This window comes from Polyodon spathula, chromosome 15 (genome assembly GCF_017654505.1).
Source record: "Polyodon spathula isolate WHYD16114869_AA chromosome 15, ASM1765450v1, whole genome shotgun sequence".
Classification (NCBI taxonomy): domain Eukaryota; kingdom Metazoa; phylum Chordata; class Actinopteri; order Acipenseriformes; family Polyodontidae; genus Polyodon; species Polyodon spathula.
In genome coordinates, this window is record NC_054548.1 from 17,439,051 (window position 1) to 17,457,733 (window position 18,683).

At 36.3% G+C, this 18,683-nt stretch overlaps 1 protein-coding gene across 1 annotated transcript; it reads right to left on the reverse strand.

The window, feature by feature from the left end:
• Window positions 1-7,059: 7,059 nt before the first annotated feature.
• Window positions 7,060-17,850, reverse strand: arsh (arylsulfatase H). Its single transcript, XM_041271515.1, has 11 exons — window positions 17,760-17,850; window positions 17,295-17,353; window positions 16,382-16,531; window positions 15,322-15,443; window positions 13,415-13,537; window positions 12,574-12,997; window positions 11,509-11,645; window positions 10,851-10,985; window positions 10,261-10,423; window positions 8,345-8,466; window positions 7,060-7,903 (listed from the first exon to the last, which is right to left on the reverse strand). Exons 2-11 carry the CDS (start codon window positions 17,315-17,317, stop codon window positions 7,545-7,547), a joined length of 1,758 nt encoding a protein of 585 aa, XP_041127449.1. The 5' UTR covers window positions 17,318-17,353; window positions 17,760-17,850; the 3' UTR covers window positions 7,060-7,544.
• Between the last annotated feature and the right edge of the window lie 833 nt (window positions 17,851-18,683).

The following is an 18,683-nucleotide window of genomic DNA, read 5'->3' on the forward strand; positions in this document are numbered from 1 at the left end:
CATTCTTATTTTTTCTATTTCAAATTTGAACATTTCAATTTTACCTTGTATATTACAGGTGTGCTAGTATAAAAAGTAAATGCCCATCTGTGAATAAACCCCATTATTTCATAAGCCCAGACTCTGGGACTCTGATTAGTGGAAACTCATCTTTTGAATAAAAGCACAATAATCCAACTATTTTCATGAGTTCAAGAAGTTATTTTCTAATATGCAGTGCACCAGTTGTAGATGTTTCCAAATAAGCTTGATTAACATTCAACCATTAACATTCAATGTTAACATTTAACATTCAACCCAGGATTCCCACGGCATTCATTCAAGCTCCATATATACAATGGAAAACATATTCCACAGCTGGCTGTAGTGTGGTTATATTCTGTTATTCATAGATGTAATTTGTTACAAAGCAGATAAACTGTTCCTACCTACTAAAAGGGCAGGAACTCTTATTTCCAAACAGCAATATCATGCAACCACAATGAAAAAAATGAACTGGCTTATGGAATGTAGGATTGTTCCAAGTAAAGTTACAAACTGAGCTTTTCCCTCCAAAGAATATTGTACATGCATGTAAATGATCAATTTAAATACCTTTGACAGACACCCTTTTCCTACTAATTAATGAAGGGTGTTTGCCTAACACTGAAAAGAAGTGTGTACACATGATTATGCTCGTAGACGACATTAATAGCCAGCAGACAGATTTTCAACTGATCCTTAAAAAAAACCTTATCATTCATGAAAACATCACAACACAATATTCTTGCTTACCTTATTACTTGTGAGATTTCATAAGCAATTTAGCCAGCCAAATCACCTTTAAAAACCTGTACTTAGTGACGATCAAGATTTTGGGAGATTTTTTTCAGAATTCATTTTCTGTAGTATTTTGCTATAAGACTCCTGTAGTAAAACTATGAATCCTGTAGTAATCATAATAGGAAATATAGGAAACATGCACAATGTATTTACCCCAGTATGCAAAGTAAACTGACTACAATAGGACTTCAGAGTCCTAGCATTATTGCACTTTCCTTTCATAAAAAGGGTTCAAGTTTCACACTAGTAATAAGCTTTTGGTAAATATGGTCCTCTATCCATACAGAACAATTTAAAAACTGTGTTCACTTTCTCATGTAGTATCAGCTCTTTTCTGGATGCCTCACATCGCTCACAGTGTGGTGCTAGGTGTTTCTAGGTGTTTGCCTTGTCTACTTTGTTCCATAATTTTCATGTCAGCTCCTCCTATTTATTCTGTTATTTTTTCCAGGGTTTCTGCTTTCCATTACCACTATTGCTATCTAAAAAAATATGGCAACATAATCTAAATTTCCATGCCAGCTTTTAATTTAAGGTTTCCTCTTCACAGGAGGCTGTGGCAGGGGAGATCAATTATTTGTGTAGATCAGTGCTGGAAGGTAGCCCAGAAATAAGTAGGTGAAGATCATATAGAATTACAGAATTACATTATTTTTCTCTGATTAACTTACAAGACTTAAATAAAATAGTTATGCACATTAAATCCTCTACATGTCTTTTGGATCCTATACCAACCAGTCTCTTGAAGGAGGTGTTTAGTAAGCTGTCCAATGATGTCCTTGATATAGTTAATAGCACTTTATCGGGAAGGTTTCCTTCTTCTTTAAAAACAGCCTTAGTGAGACCTTTACTTAAGAAATCGTATCTGGATAGTTCAGTTCTAAGTAATTTTACACCTATTTCAAAACTTCCTTTTTTATCAAAGGTACTAGAAAATGTAGTTTTTAAACAAATTAATAGTTTCCTTGGAAATAATAACATCTTCGAGAAATTTCAACCAGGATTTCGCACTAACCATAGCACTGAGACTGCACTTGTCAAAGTGGTAAATGACCTACGTATAAGTACAGACTCTATATGTTTATCATTACTGATCCTTTTAGATCTGAGTGCTGCTTTTGATACTGTGGATCACAAGATTTTAATTAATCATCTTAGAGAATGGGTGGGCCTTTCTGGTAGTGTCCTAAACTGGTTCATATCCTATTTAATGAATAGACAGTATTTTGTTGCCTTCGGAGAATCTACACCTGTACTAGCTAATATTACATGTGGTGTTCCGCAGGGCTCCATTCTTGGTCCCATGTTATTTTCTTTATACATGCTGCCACACAGGGATGTTATTCGTAAACATGGGGTGAATTTCCACAGCTATGCAGATGACACACAGATTTATATATCTGTTAAACCAGGTGACACAACAACTATCAATGCCTTTTTCAAATGCCTAGCTGATATTAGAAGCTAGATGTCTCAGATTTTCTTGCAGTTAAATTCCGATAAGACAGAAGTCTTACTCTTAGGCTCTAATCACCAGATGGACTTGACAAATATTGATCTAGGTATGCTAAAAACAAATGTAAAATCTGAAGTGAAAAACCTGGTGGTTATTTTTGATTCTGCACTTTCCTTTGAACCACATGTAAAATACATTACTAGAGTGTCCTTCTATCATTTAAGAAACATTGCAAAAGTTAGTTCATTCTTGTCCTTGGATGATGCAAAGAAATTAGTACATGCTTTTATTTTTTCTAGGTTAGATTACTGTAACGCCTTATTTTCTGGACTTACAAGTCATGCTATATCACGCCTACAGCTAGTGCAAAATGCTGCCGCTAGAATGCTAACTAGAACAAAAACATTCATCACATTACGTCTGAGTTGGCATCATTGCATTGGCTTCCTGTGCATTACAGAATTGATTTTAAAATTCTATTACTAGTTTTTAAAGCACTGAATGGACTAGCTCTACAATATCTAAATGATATGCTAATTCCTTATCAGCCTGAATGCACTCTGAGATCTGCAAATGCTGGCCTTTTATGTATTCCGATGGTGAATGGTAAAAGGATGGGAGAGGCTGCTTTCTGTTTTAATGCCTCCACACTCTGAAACTCCTTACCCCCTTTTATCAGAGATTCACCTTCAATTGTAATCTTCAAATCTTGATTAAAAACATACCTTTTTAATATAGCTTTTCCTTAACATTTTTATGTTTTATTCTGAATTTTATTGTTACTTCAGTTTTTAATAATTGTACTCTTTTCTTACTGCTTATTATTGTATTGTTGTATTTTTTTCTGTATGTAAAGCACTTTGAATTGTGTTCTACATGAATTGCGCTATATAAATAAAGGTTTATTATTATTATTATTATTATTATTATTATTATTATTATTATTATTATTATTATTATATCATTTGAAAAAGGAAAACTGCTGTGAAGGACTTGTCTTCAGAAACATCTAGATATTATATATACACACACATATATACAGTGGTTTGTAGAAGTATTCACCCCCCTCAAAATGTTCACATTTTGTTGAATTACAAATAATTTCTATACAGTTTTTCAAACAAACCTTTTTTTATTCAAAGCTGTAGTGGTTAAACTGAACACTTTTATATGAGGAGGAGGTTAAATGTAAGCAAAACTTGCAAAGAAAATGTACAAAATGAAATTTACTGGTTGCATAAGTATTCAGCCCCTTAAGTCAGTACTTGGTAGAAGCACCTTTTGTAGTATTACTGCTATGAGTCTTTTTGGATAGGTCTTTACTAGCTTTGCACAGAAGGATGGTAACATTGTTGCCCATTCTTCACAGGAAAATTGCTCCAGTTCTGATAAGTTTGTTGGGGATCGTCGATGAACTGCAATCTACAAGTCTCACCATAAATTTTCGATTGGATTCATGTCAGGACTTTGACTGGGCCACTCAAGAGCATTAATTATTTTCTTGTTCAACCACTCCAGTGTGGTTTTGGCTTTGTGCTTCGGGTCATTGTCCTGCTGAAATGCGAATTTCCTCCCCAGTTTCAGTGTCTTGGCTGACTCAAACAGGTTTTTCTTTAGGATTTGCCTGTACTTATCCTGACAATCTTTCCAGTCCCTGTTGAAGAGAAGCATCCCCATAAGATGATGCTGCCACCACACTTGACAGTTGGGATGTTGTTGACTGGGTGATGTGCAGTGTTGGGCTTGCGCCAGACGCAACGCTTGGAATTTAGACTGGAAAGTTCAATTTTTTGTCTCGTCTGACCACAAAACCTTTTTCCACATGTTTGCAGTATCATCTGCATGCTTTTTTGCAAACTCCATATGTGCTTTAAGATGAGGCTTTTTGACTAATGGCTTCTTTCTTACCACCCGGCCAGCTTTATGTAGGGACCAGCTTATTGTTGATGTGTGAACACTGACTCCCATCTCGGACGCAGAGCTTTTCAGATTTCTCAAGGTTACTGTTGGCTTCAGAGTGACATCCCCAACCAGTTTCCTTCTTGCCTGGTTGCTCAGTTTGGGAGAGTGACCTGATCTGGGTAGTGTCTGGGTAGTATGATGCATCTTCCACTTCTTAATGATGGATTTCACTGTGCTGAGAGTGATAATCAGCGCCTTTGAAAAAATTTCTTGTACCTTTCTGCTCTTTGCCTCTACCTACCTTTTTATCCCTGACTTGTTTCAAAAGCTCTTTGGTCTTCATGGTTGCTTTGATGGATCACTATGTGAGTTGCAGCTTGAAAGTCTTTATATACCTGAGGGAAATTATCTACAAGTTAAACCACTTTAAGTACACACAGGCTGAAACCATTTCACTAATTTTGTGACCTTTCAAACAAATCATTTGCACCTGAGCTAATTTAGGGCTGCAGTAGCAAAGGGGTTGAATACTTATGCAACTGAGATGAACCTGTTTTTCTCTGTAAATCTTACTTAATTATATTGTACATGCATTTCTTAACTTTATCAATGTGGAGTAGTTTGTGTAGATCCTACATGTAAAGTCTAATTTGAAAGCGTTGTGGAGTATGTTCAATTGCCAACAAAATGTGAAAACTTTGCAGGGGGGGTGAATACTTCTGCAAAGCAATGTACATGTTTCAGAATCTACATTGCATGGATGACTAATGGACAAAGACAACCGCTTTACCCCAACAACTGCACTATAACAGGGTAGCACTGTATTTAGAAGTCTAATGAAAATAAATTAATAAAAAAGTTTAATGTACAACATAACTAACTAATAAATAACTAATCTATCCAACTCTTGAAGTAGTATATAATATCCACTATTCTAACAACTATTTTATATTTTAAAAAAGCTATAACATTGTACATTAATTCTAGAAATATAAAACGATATTCTGCACAATAAAAAAGAATAAAATGGTTTCTCGTTCAGCAACAGCAGTAACTAAATTCTAATTTGATTTGAGGGATCATGTCTATTCGTCATCCATTTTGATGTTTTTACCACAGTCCCAGAAACATTCCTTCTTTAGCTAGCCCAAAGGGAGTTTTCTCTGTCATAATTATTCTACTAAGCTTTCTAAATACAAAAACCCCAGTCTGGCATGGTCATGCTGAACAGTGGTATATAGCAAGCATGGGAAACAAATATAAAGCATCTGCCCACATAGTCTATGTGTGTGTTTTCTTGGCTCTTTGAAAAAGAAGGAACAGAAAAAGAACAAATGTGCCAGATGTCAAATGCAACTGAACCAATTCTGAAAAGCATTTCAGTATTGTACTGCCCTCTTGTGGTGACAAAGTCTTACTTCATGTTCTACAAGGGAGTTCCCCCAAGATCATTTGAGAATCCCGCAATTCATAAAAAAAGGTTCTGCTTGTCACTTATGATTGGGAAATCAAGAAAACTAAAAAGTTAGCATTTTAAATGTTAACAGTGACATTGATCCTTAACACTTTTCTTTGCATTTTGTACCATAAAGGATAACAATCGTCCAACGTTTTTTGCCAATCAAATACTTTCCTACAAGATTTTACTATATTGACAAACATGCGTCTTGTCCAGTGTTGAAGCTTTCTGTAATTTGGGCCACTGTAACACATGTTGGATCGATGTGAATACCCAGGAGACTGTCACGATGGACACAATGGCCAATGCAGCAACTTGGTTGTGGGACAAGATGGTTGAACAGGCAACTACTATCATACCCCTGTGAGGTCACTGAGATCCTGCTGCTTCCCCATTATTGTTGCTGAACAGTTGCACACAACTCTCAAACACGAAACACACATTTGTAGACTAAGGAATTTTCAAATGTTACTGAAAGTTTTAGCAGTGTACATGTATCATGATTCTAAATAAAACAGCACATACAGTATTCAAATAACTAGAATTTAAAAAAAACTGTAATTCAAAATTAATATAATGGATTTGATAGTCAACCCCTGTATGGGATACTTGAGAGGCCCTGCTATATAAACTTGGATCAAGACTTTTATTTTTATTTTTTTTTTGCATATTACCTGACAAGTCTCCCAAGAAAGAATGAAAGCAGTGTTTGCCTCTAATGCAGAAACTACATTCCCTCCAACTTCATGAAATGTTTAAGTCATTAGGCAGAGGGAGGAAGTGTGGTGTTGCCATGCATGCTGGCTGATGACTTTCAGTGATGTTTTTAACAGTGACTGTAAATTGTTTCTTTTCAGGATTCAAGGAATTAAGTGTAGGCAGACAGTGACAGAAGGGGCTTTGTCTAGATGATCTTAAGCAATGGTGTCAGACTTAACGTTCCGTTTGAAAAGTATCTATGTCAAAAGAAATGAGGGCATTTAGAAAGAAAAAGAAAAACATCTTATTGTATTTCTAGCCAATATGTTCAAAAAAATCTAAAATGAGCCTACAGTATATTCTGATTTTTAAACACATCCAGTAGAGGTTTAGACTACAGACTTTCTTTGCACTGAATTACTTCAAGCTGAAAACTGTATAATTTCTCAACATTTCAATGGAACACAGAGGGGTGATTTATCACTGAACTAAATCTATTAGACCATATGTGTACAGTACACTTGACAAACTGCTGTTTTTGTGTTCAGCCAACAGGCTTTAAACGTATAGCAGAACATTTATTGCTTATTATGAATCACTTACCAAGGTATAGGAAAACAATCAAAATCCCAGTCAACATGTGCATAGTGAGTACTTCAGCACAACTGTAAAGACCAAGACATGACACTAAAAACTAAACACACCTGAACATGTCTTAAAATGCAAGATTTATTGGACAAACCGCACCATCTGCTGATTTATATTGCCAACAAACAGGACTAAAAGAATATGAGGGCAATTCAGCAAGCTGTAGTATCAAACAAGGCTATTACAAACTACTTGCAGTCCTACGTCTCTTTTTCTAATTTACCTTTGAGGAGTTTTCGTCAATAACAAGAACGACGAGCAATCAATCCTCAGCGTTCAAATCAAAATCATAAAATAAATACCAAACATCTTGCCAGAGGTAGCCGTTTGATTGATGACACATGTATTCTCAATTCATTTAAAAGGCAACACATTTGGTCCAGTGAGACTCGGAGTTCTTAATGCTACAGTAACACAATACATTTTGTAAAAAAACAAATTTCTCAGAAAAGGACCAATAGCTATAATTGCAAATCAATGTGTTTTAATTAGAATTCATTCTATCCATGTTTACAAATATTCCAGTTGTTCTCCGTTACCTGCCACCTATGCTGATATTTATATGGTTGTGTTTTTTTCAATACACGAGCAGAAAGGGAAGGTCCCACAACAAGGCTGCAGCCACGGTTTCCACAGGATATTATTCCAGGAAAGCTGGTGCGGTACTTGTGTCAGCGTTTCCTTGTGTTCTTTCACAGCCCCCTGTATCCTCTGCATGATTTCGAAGAACAGTGGCTCTTCATCAGAGGACAGGGGTGTACTTTCCGAGGGGTCCTTTGAAAGGTCGAAAAGTAAAGGGGGGTTGTGATGAGTGACAAACCCTTCATCGCACCGGCAAATATGAATTGTATAGCAGCCGCCCGCTCCTTCCGGGCTGAAATTCGGAGTGAAAAAATGAGCCTTATAGATAGCATCACCTGTAGATACAGAAAAATAAAGTAAAGTAAGTCTGGCTCTAATGAGTTTACAAAGGGTGTGACCTCCTCTGCAAGTTGGTTTAAGACTCCCAAGACATTAGGGGCTAGTGAACCTGCTACCCTACACCCCCCAGTCAAACATTTCAATGTGGCAAATATAGCTTAGTGGGAGATAGAGATTGCAAATCGCTACTGTGCCAAGCCTGCAATGGAAAATATAGGCCATTATCTTAATAGAAATATCAAATGACAACGTATAGTACATTTTCAACTACAGACCCATTTATAAGAATTTATAAAAATAATACTAAATATGCTAACACACTCTGCTATTAATGTTCAACAAAACACAGGCAACATTTGATCATAAGAGTCTCTCCACCTCCCCAAATGCTACATTATAATGATGGAAAACACATTTTTAAATGGTACGGTACTTACTATTGTGTGGGTGCCATCGAACTGCATTTAAATAAATTCCACAATAATGAAACATAAACTCGTGCTCTGAGCGCAGGACTTGACCCACCATCAGAGGCATTAGGTCATGGCCATCAATAATCCTTTAGAAAAAAAATATACAATTTGAAACTCACACTGTACTTCAACTGCAATATTTAGTTTCCCTTAAAAACAAGAACAGCGTTTTTAAAACAGAAATGGGCAACATGTGAATCCCACATGATGACACTGCTTCAGAACAATGTAGGCATCAGTGAAAGAAAATATTAGCTTGAATTTTTTTTAATGGCTTAAATAGTAGGCATTACAGCTGAGAAAATGTAGCAGAAAAAATACAAAACATATTGATAGGTGATGGGCATTTATTTATTTATTTGTTTATTTATTTATACTGTACTTTGGCTCCTATGTTGTATCGCAAAGTCAGCGAAACTTATTAAACATATCTAGCAAGAAAAAAGCATGTATCTGTTCATTCCTGAAACTAAGTAGTTTACTGATTTTAGAATATTACATTTATTATTCCTTTCTGAAAATGTGCCTTTGCACATACTTCAAAATATGGCCCATAGTTTTAAATTAAAAAAGCAAACAAACACTGACATAAAATATATATATATATATATATATATATATATATATATATATATATATATATATATATATATATATATATATATATATATATATATATATATAAATGCAGGTATAAAGCCCTTTAGAAGTTATTACATGTGATCATATATGAAGATATCCCTTATAAAAGTTTACCACAACATTTTTGCATGGCATTTTTGCCGTTTTACCATGCTTTCCCATGGTTACACTATGTTTTTACCATAGCTTTGCCATGTTTATTAATATGATTTACCATACCTTGCTATTCTTAATTTTGCTTACTTATGCTTTCACTATGTTTTATTAAGGTTTGCTATGTACCAAGAACTTCTACCAAGAAATAAAATGCCCATGCATCCACAGCATTCCTTCTCTAAAAGGTTAGGTTTGGAAAATGTTGTGGGTGGAAAAATTCTTCATACATTATAAAACATTTTTGAGCAAGAAAAGGTAGGAGCCCATGGGTGTTTAAGAATCAGTTTGTGATACGATCCATATGTTTTAATGAGACCATTAAAGCTGAAATACACTGCTTATAATCTGAAGTAGTGTTTTCAGTAACAAAAGCTTCAAACTGGAATCTGCTGCACTACCGACCTACTGGAATTGCTGTAACCACTTTTACAACATTCTTGCACAATGAATGCGTGAAATCAGATGGAGTGTATGACACAAAACAGCACCTGTTCGCTTGCAGAAATATGCATCAGACAACCTGGGGTCCTTCGGTTTGCCCTCATGATCCCTAGCATAACCCATACTGGGAAAATCTAAAAATGCCCACAGGTGATAAATTATCTGATTACCTAACCTTCTGATCTTTTAAATAACACACATTGAGGGTAGTTCTGAGACCCAGGACTGGGTGCCAGACTAGTGTGTTTCAAACTGTGTCGTAATATTTAAAACAATAACAACAGACTAAAATATTTGTCAATAAATGGCAAATAAAGGGTTAACTAGCTTACGCTTAAAGGTATCTTAAATGTAGGACTAACACACAGCACAGCGGAGTCCCCTGCTGGCGAGCTGATGAATAGAAAGCCTTTGGAATCTAACATTTTTTTGGTTTCTCACAGCGTTCTCACCTGGTCTATAAAAACCCAGTACAGACTTAGCGCAATCTGTTAAGGCCATCAATACATTAGACAGTATAATAAATGTAAATAGATACACTTTTTTTTGTTTTGTTTTTTTTAGACCAGTGTTGCCCTTCGGCTAGAATAACTGGGGAGACAAATTATTATGCGAGAAACATCCTTTCGGTTCTCCTTTACCTGTCTTTTGGCAATTCTCCTCCAGCCAGATTCACTAGTGTTGGGAACACATCCATAAGACTGGTGGGTTCATCAATCACACTGCCGGGGGACAGTGTTCCAGGCCATCTGAAAATACCAGGAACCCGGATACCACCTTCCCAGCCTCCCATACCTTTTCCACCTAATGGAAAAATTGAAAATAAACAAAATAACCAACAAGGTTGTAGAATTGGGTTTTGGTGTCAGCTTTCTCATACCTTATACCTTATAAGCTTCATAGGTATTTCTTGAAAAAAAACTGGAAATAAAAGGTGACTTTTTTTGGTTTCTTACAGAGTTCTCACCTGGTCTATAAAAACCCAGAACAGACTAAGAGCAATCTATTAAGGCGATCAATAGATTGGAATAACTGGGGAGACAAAGCGAGAAACATCTTTTCTGCTCTCCTTTACCTGTCTCTTAAGCAGAGTAATATCAGGACATGTCATTTTGAGAACAGTGGCAAGATTTAAAAAATAAATAAATAAAAAAATTCCTAGTTTTCACAGTACTGCTTTTTTACGAATTTCATTGGCTTAGCTCTAGTCTTGAAGAGGCTGAATTCTTACCCTTATAGATCCCGTTCCAGCCCCCCTTCTGTCCACTGGAGTCCGAATCCTCAAGATGGCCTCCGTGGTCAGATGTAAAATACATCATTGTCTTGTTTGACAGGCCCAACCTTTCAACCACATTTGTTATTCTGCCTGTTCATATTATACAACATCGAGGTAAAAAAAAAAAAAAAAAGGTAAGATTATTAAGCTTTTAAATTAACTTAAAAAAAAAAAAAAACATTATCAGAAAATAACAGTAGTTTGTCATGAGGCTGTTTGAATACACCATTGGAATAGTTCAATAATCTAAAAAAAATTAACCCATGCCTTTATTTATTTATTTATACTTCCAAATAAGTACATTTGTTATTGTAAAATGTTCAGTTCCCTATACTGACAGACCCAATATAGCAGAGAATAGATCTGACACTAAGGATGTGATAACAAATACACTATTAGGAATATCCAGCCAAGTTAACAAATGTTTTGTCCAACTGGTTTCCAAGAAGATTTTAACAGAAACAAAACACCAAGTCTACATAACTACTGTTTGGAAAATACACCTAATAGATGCAGCCTAACTGTGTTAAACTAGTCTTTAATGTTACTAGTTGTAACCTGTAGCTGAAAACATTCATAAAAGCAGGTTCAATAAAAACATGTTGCCACTTACCTACCATCCAGTCCACCTCTTCCACATTGTCCCCATACAAGCCATGCTGGCTTTTACCCATAAAGTCCTTAGATTTAAACAACGGAGTGTGGACATGAGCAAATGAAATAAACAGAAAAAATGGTCTTTGCTGGTTTCTGCAATACAAACAGCCAAACTTAATTTTAGGTATATTAAACAAGCTAACTGACCCCATAGACTTTCTTTGCTAACTGCTCTACAGAAAATACTTTTTTGAGGTGAGTTTAATATGCACCTTATTCCAGCTGTCTGCCTACACAAGTTTCAGTTGTGTGTACATTTTTTTTTTTCATGACAGAAATACACCCACCCCTCGTTATATCGCCCCTCGCTATACTGCGGATTCGGATATATTGCGGTCCTGGAATTGGCTCCCCATTTTTACTGTCTAACTGCGTATGCCTTAGATGCAATATACATAGGCACTTAGAATTACTGTTTTTTATTTTGTACTGCACACCACAAACAACAAAATACAAAACAATTAAAATCAAAACATTAATATCCTACTGTCATCATATACACACATATTGCACAATAACACAAAGCAATTAAATATGTACTTGCTGAAGCGGTTTTTATTTTAGCTGTCACATGTGGCAGCAATGCACTAGCAGAAGCCACAGTGCAGTGACGCCAGCTCCCTAGCAACAAGCATGTTGGGAATGGATTATTTCATTGCAGCGGGTTTGTGCATTTAAGAAAGGACAGCAAGACTCATGAAGTTATTTGGAGACTGAAGTTGATGAAAGCAATTACCTTCCGCTGTACAAATTAAAATGGTGTGCTGCTTTTCATACAGAAAATTAGAAAAAGCAGGTTGCGCAGAGGACGTATATTGGACCCCGACACCCGCGATATATCGAGTGGGTGGTTTATTGTATAACATAAACCGACCCTATTCCTGACCCTTTTTCTGATGTACCTGCTTTACATATTCAATAACAACGCGACATAACCCTGTCATAGGACACAAGAACATCATCTCGTAATTTCATAGATCCTGGTTTTAGATGGAGCACATTAAAATATGATATAAAATACCTTTCTATGAAGTACTCTGCCTCTTTCAAAAGTCTTTGTGAGAGAGTTTCCAGGGTCAGAGGCTGCTCAATGACGTCTTGGTTTCTCATGATAATACAGTTCCAGGTCTGGACAAGTGCAAAGGGTACATACCATGAGCAGATACCCACAAGTACAGTAATAGTGAGCAGCACTATGAGCTTCCAGCTGACAAGAAAGAAGCCAGTGAGCCGTGCAATGAGCAGTGTAAGCAGGGCCAGGCCCAGCACTTGTGAGGCTTGTCTGAAGACAGCTTGCATGTCTGCCAGAATATCTGTCCCTTCGCCTGGTTTGCAATCATTGAAGAGGGTGAAAGGCAGTCCATAGAAGTAATCAAAGCCGTGGTTAACAGGATGATGGCAGTTATCATTTCGACTGTCACAGTTCACTCCCAGGTGCCATTTTCCTGTAACCCCCCCCCCAAACACACACAAAAATACACACATATTATTGTGTCCAGATGTTAACACAGTTTCATCATGAATATTTCAGACTGGGGTCACACACCTTGGGTTTAAAAACGGGATTGAATAGGACAGACAGAAATTATGTTTAGCAAAATTTTTAAAAATGAAATGCTGGGGGGGGGGGCTAATAGTGAGATTAGTGTTTTGTTGTCGTTGAATTTTAAGTGGCAACTAGACTGTTCTAATTCAAAAGTATTTTTTTATGTATATAGCTATAATACAGTACAGTCTCTGTATGTAGTAATGAGCATTCAAGATGTTTACAAAACAAACATTCATCCAGACTACTATATCTTAAAGAAACCTTGAAACTGTGTATACCTACTTTATGATGAGAATTTTCAAAAATACCATACCTACAATCCCAGTTGAGTAATTGTGTTTCTGTAGTATAGTCGCAAAGGTTGTTTCATTTGGAGGAAGTCCACCAGAAGCCCCAGTCCACAGAATAACCTGAACCCTCCCAGTGCTGCCCATGCCTAAAATACACCACATTTGAGAACTTAGAGGAAAAATGAAAACAAAGCTAAAACAATACAGTGACATTTTTCACTATGATAATTTTCCATGCCACAGCAAAAAATGTACTTCTTGCATTACAGGAAATTGGACCCTAAGTGAGCCCTGCACATATTTAAGACATTAAGTGGAAAGTAGCAACCCTATCCATGACAGGCACCCTGACAGAGAACCCAACCAATGATCCCATTGGGTTAATTTACAGGAGTGTTTGCTTTTTCTTGATACCTTTCTGCCTCGTGAAATAGACGTGAGCGTGGTACCTTTTTGGGTTTACATGTAAAGCCTCTCAATTTCCTTAGAGTGGGTTAAACAATTTGTGTTGTGCATTGTATCAAGCTGCCTCATCATATCCTCGTCCCTTATTATTATGGATATCAACACAGAGTCTCGTCATCGCTCCAACAGACGTAAGTGGAGCGTGGACACGGGTTTTGCTAAGACATAACTAGGAGAAATTGCATGGAAGTACAGTTATACACATTTAAACAGTACTCAGTAGTACTTTACAATAACGTTGTTTTGACAGTTGTTTGGAAAGCTATTTGCAAGTGCATTCTGAAGTACTGTACAGTAGCTGTAACCATCTGAATTCAAAAGCCCACGATGCAGGTTATCAAACATTTTTAGTAATACAGTACACCCTTGTTATAACGCCCTTCATTATAACGAACATGGAACCTGGACCCCCACTCCAAAAAAAAAAGATCATATAAACATACATTGTCAACATCCCAGTCTGTACGCTCAGGATGCCAGCTCCGCAGTGAAGTCAACAGTTTTGTCTTAATAAAAAGCGCATGCTGTGTAACAGTACATCCAAAACAAAAATCATTTTATGTTGCAACAAAGCTGGAAACTATATTGATCGTTTGAAAAAAGGACTAACGCAGGCATATCTCTGTCGTGAATATAGGTTATCAAAAAGCACTTTTTGGCTTGTTCATCAAAATTGATTAAAGAAAAATAAAACAACAAAAAAACTTGAGGATCTGATGAACTTCATGTCAAACTTAATGTCGGGTTGATTTGGAATAAAAGCTCAGTTTGGGATTCTTGCATGTTGGATTAAGATTTGGTGTACTTTGCAATTCGTGTCAGATTGACTTTGAATAAATGTTCAGCTTCAATTCAGGATTTGAGCTTTCTGTACTGTGTTTTAACAAATAGCATAAAGCAAAGGCAGAATACTGCATACATGCACACGCATGGCCACTTCACGTGAAAAAAAAAAAAACACACATGTAAACTGGCCTATCGACATCTGAAATGTCGTCACCCTTTCAATAGAGCTAATGTCAAAATAACCCTAAGCACCTAACATCAGCGCTCATGTAAATTAATTGATCCGCTTGCCTGGCAAACATTGCTTTGTCAGGTGTCCGAGTCATTAGGAGAGAACATTTCTGTAGAGCCCCTGAAACCTTTTTGCAAAAGAAATGAATACAGAGAACACACCAAGTACTTCTATCGGATTAGCATTGTAGTTTTATCCATTTCAGGTTTTATTGTGAAGTTTTGCTTCAATTACTCAAATACTCCAAGAAGTATAGGGACAGCAACAAGCTAAATGAAGCGAATTGTTAAACGGCTTAAACTGCTATGCAATTGGATTCTTACTTCTTTTTCAGGTGTAACTGTATGCGGTGAGAATTCAGAAACGTCACACCTTTTAAAATTTCCAAAATCAGAATCTACCACAGCTTTACCTTTGCATTATCAATGTATTCTCGTGGATACAGACCTGATCGAATGGGGTATCTGCCTGTCATGAAGGCAGCTCTGCTGGGGGTGCACAACGGACCTGCAGCGATGTGCTGGGTCAGCTTCACTCCCTCCTGGGCTAGCCTGTCAATATTGGGAGTTCTACAACAAAAAAAAAATATATTAGTATGTTTTATTCTGCTTGAAGTAAGAATTGTGGTTTGTTTGAGAATAAATGCAAACAAACTAAAATATACATATAGCACTATATGCAGTAACCAAAATCACTAGTTATTTTCAAGATGTCGACACATGGGAATGTGTTGAACTGAATTTCTGCTTCCACAAACCGCTTGAGGCAAAGGACAGTGAACATTGTACAGGGTGCAACACTGTCTCTCTCCTGTCTCTGTCCTGAACGCGTTTGTTGGAAAACATGGATTGAGAATTGATTAGGGGTTTGCTACGCATGTGGACTAGCAGAGCTATACTGGTGTTCTTTTCTGAAAAGAGACTAATATTGCAGATAGCAGACTGTTTGGTTCAAATTGCATGTACTGCTAACCATTGATAGAGACGATGCGTCTACAAACTGCCCAACAATGACTGCAAGCTAATGAGATAACAATGCTGTGGACTAGAAGGGAACAGGCTCTAGCCTTCAGAGAGATCAAAAGAGATAATCCCAGTGGCATCAAAGGGGGTCGCAAGGAGATAACAAAAGGCAGATGTATGGACCTTTTGTCTCCAGGAGTGTGAAGAATGCACTGAGTTCAGAGGTTGTCACACTAGACCACACACACAGACACACACACATTAACACTCACACAATAAATTAAATTACCTTGACCATTGGTTAATGTCAGAGAAAGGGGAGGTGGACCATCTATACAGAAGGGTATTTAATTTCACGCAAACATTGTAATTTTGAGTTCTGTATGTCCTGTACCTGGGACCAGACTCCCTGCATATTTCAATAAACCTGGCAACTGATTGAAGAAAAGGACTCTGTGCATTTTCTTGAATCTACTTACTCACCATCTATTTTTTAAGTACTTCAGCGTTTCTATGACTTGATAATGATAAATTAATTGAAATACCTCACAGTGTTGTTGCCGTAACATCCAATATCACCAATACCCAGATCATCTACCATCATCAAGATAAAATTGGGCCTTGGATCAGTATGATCACTTGCTCTCAAATATTCTATACTGCAGTGCAGCAACAATACTGCAAACATCCAGGATCTGCAGTACAAAAAGAACAAGCATGTTCCCTGAATTAAGAACTACATCAGCATTTTACAGGAGAAATAATTCTGTATTGGGAAATGCCTTTACGGTTATAAAATATTTTGCATTCCTGACCCCATACAGTATTTGCAGAAAATGGGTTCAAATGGAGAGAAAAAAGCCATTGCTAGTGTTTTATATTTTCTAATTTGAATATTGTACAGTGTTGACAATAAATTCAGATTTTCTGGCTTTTTAAAATCTAAACAGAAACAGAAATGTAAGTGTGTTGTGTTGCATGGCAAAAGACCACCTAATTTGCTTTCCACCAGTTTTGGTCTTGTATTAAACTCTTTCATATGCTTTAACAGATCTGTTAGATGCTACTTCACTGATAACTGTCTGAATGTGTTTCAGTCTTCTGGCAGTAAGAAATACACTTTTCAAGGACACCTGTACCTGATTTTATTACAACTGTAAACATGTTTATCCTGTAATACGTTTTAACTGCTAATGAAAGACTGCATAGCTGTAATATAATTGTGTATGCTCACATACAGAAAGTTGCCTACAGTACATACTAAAATAGACATAAAAAAGAAATATCAACAAATAGGCAGCAATCGGTCCTATTCACAATTACTCAACTCAAAACTGCAGACTGTGGTTAGATCAGACCAGTAAACTACTGTCGGTTATAATTTGCATGGACTATAAATGTAAATCTGGTGAACAGTAATGCATGAAGCCCCTGAAAGGTTATATCCATGACGATTACCTTTGATTTATGAAGCACCCCATGTTATCGGTCTATTGTTGAACATCTGGAACGTTAACCTACAGAAAAAAAAAGAAGAAAAAAAAAAAAAAGTTATTGTACCGTACTGTAAAACGTTGCTGATATGCATACAAAAAGATATACCGTAGTTAAATCGACAAAAATAAAAGCCTTCTAAACCACTGCAGTACCAAGAAGAATGTAACTTCACAAGCCTATGATTATACATTAAATGTTACTGTGTTTTTGTGTTGCTTATTTTAAAATAATTGTACTTATTTACTGTTGAGTTTGCCTGAGATAAAGCAGAAGTTAACATAATAAAATTTTAAAAAACTGTATCTGTGTTAATTCATGGGGGGGGCGACACGTCACCAAAAACCTACTGTACATTTAAAATAGCTATATGTTGCACTTTCGCCCCCATACTTTATTCTAAATACTATTTCTATAAGCATAGCTTACCTTTGACTTCCAAGAAGCTACCGCTTGTTATACAATGACTGTATTAGTATCAGGAAATGTTCTTTGAAACACGTTTTGTAACATCCAATCAGCTTTGCCCCCTCCCCCAAAATGTACTCTTTACAATGAATCTGAACTCCGACTGGATAAGGTCATCTGGTTGCATCACAGAACCTTTTTATTTATTTTTTTTGACATGTGGCAAAAAAGTCAATTGGAAAAAAAGCCAAACAACACAGCTGCATACATTTCTGCATTAAATAATAATAATAATAATAATAATAATAATAATAATAATAATAATAATAATAATGGAGTGAAAAAACAACACTGAACGGAAGTTAAGCAGCAGTATTGCTTTTTAATTGCCGTAATGTACCTCTTGTGCAAAATGTAACATAAAAGTGAAACTGTTGGCTGATACAGAGTTGCGTGGTACAAGTGTATATTGTTTTCATCTTCATTTCAGTGTGTTGTTCATAAGCATGTGTAGGATGAAGAAGCCCAACAACAATCTGTTTCAAATTAAACGCAAAATAGATTTTAGTACAGTCTTAACTCGTGAGCTTTAGACTTGCACATCGGTTACCGGTGTAGGCCAGCAAACGTTACATCGTCAGAATGTGTTTATGTGGACCAAAACCTGACTCGCGTATAATATCAGAAAGTGTACGTTGTCAGATTTTGCTACAGGACCTTGCAATCAATTATGGCCATAAGGTTTGTAGCAAAATGTAATGCAAATGCTAAAGTTAATTATACATATTTTTGTTGCAAACTTAAACTGGAAACAGACAACAAATTGCTCTTAAAAGAAAAAAAAAAAACAATTCATGACGAACAAGACAAAATGAGGTCACCGCAATGTGCACAAGTAAACAAATTTACAAGACCCAATGTATTGTATATGATAAATATGTGCAT

Excerpts from the sequence above, each read along its gene's own strand:
- arsh (XM_041271515.1), bottom strand. The coding sequence starts at position 17,317 with ATGGGGTGCTTCATAAATCAAAG. Across the intron at positions 16,532-17,294 it reads GGGTGCTTCATAAATCAAAG|ATCCTGGATGTTTGCAGTAT; the intron begins GTAATCGTCATG and ends TTTGTACTGCAG. Across the intron at positions 11,646-12,573 it reads GCAGAGTACTTCATAGAAAG|AAACCAGCAAAGACCATTTT; the intron begins GTATTTTATATC and ends TTTGTATTGCAG.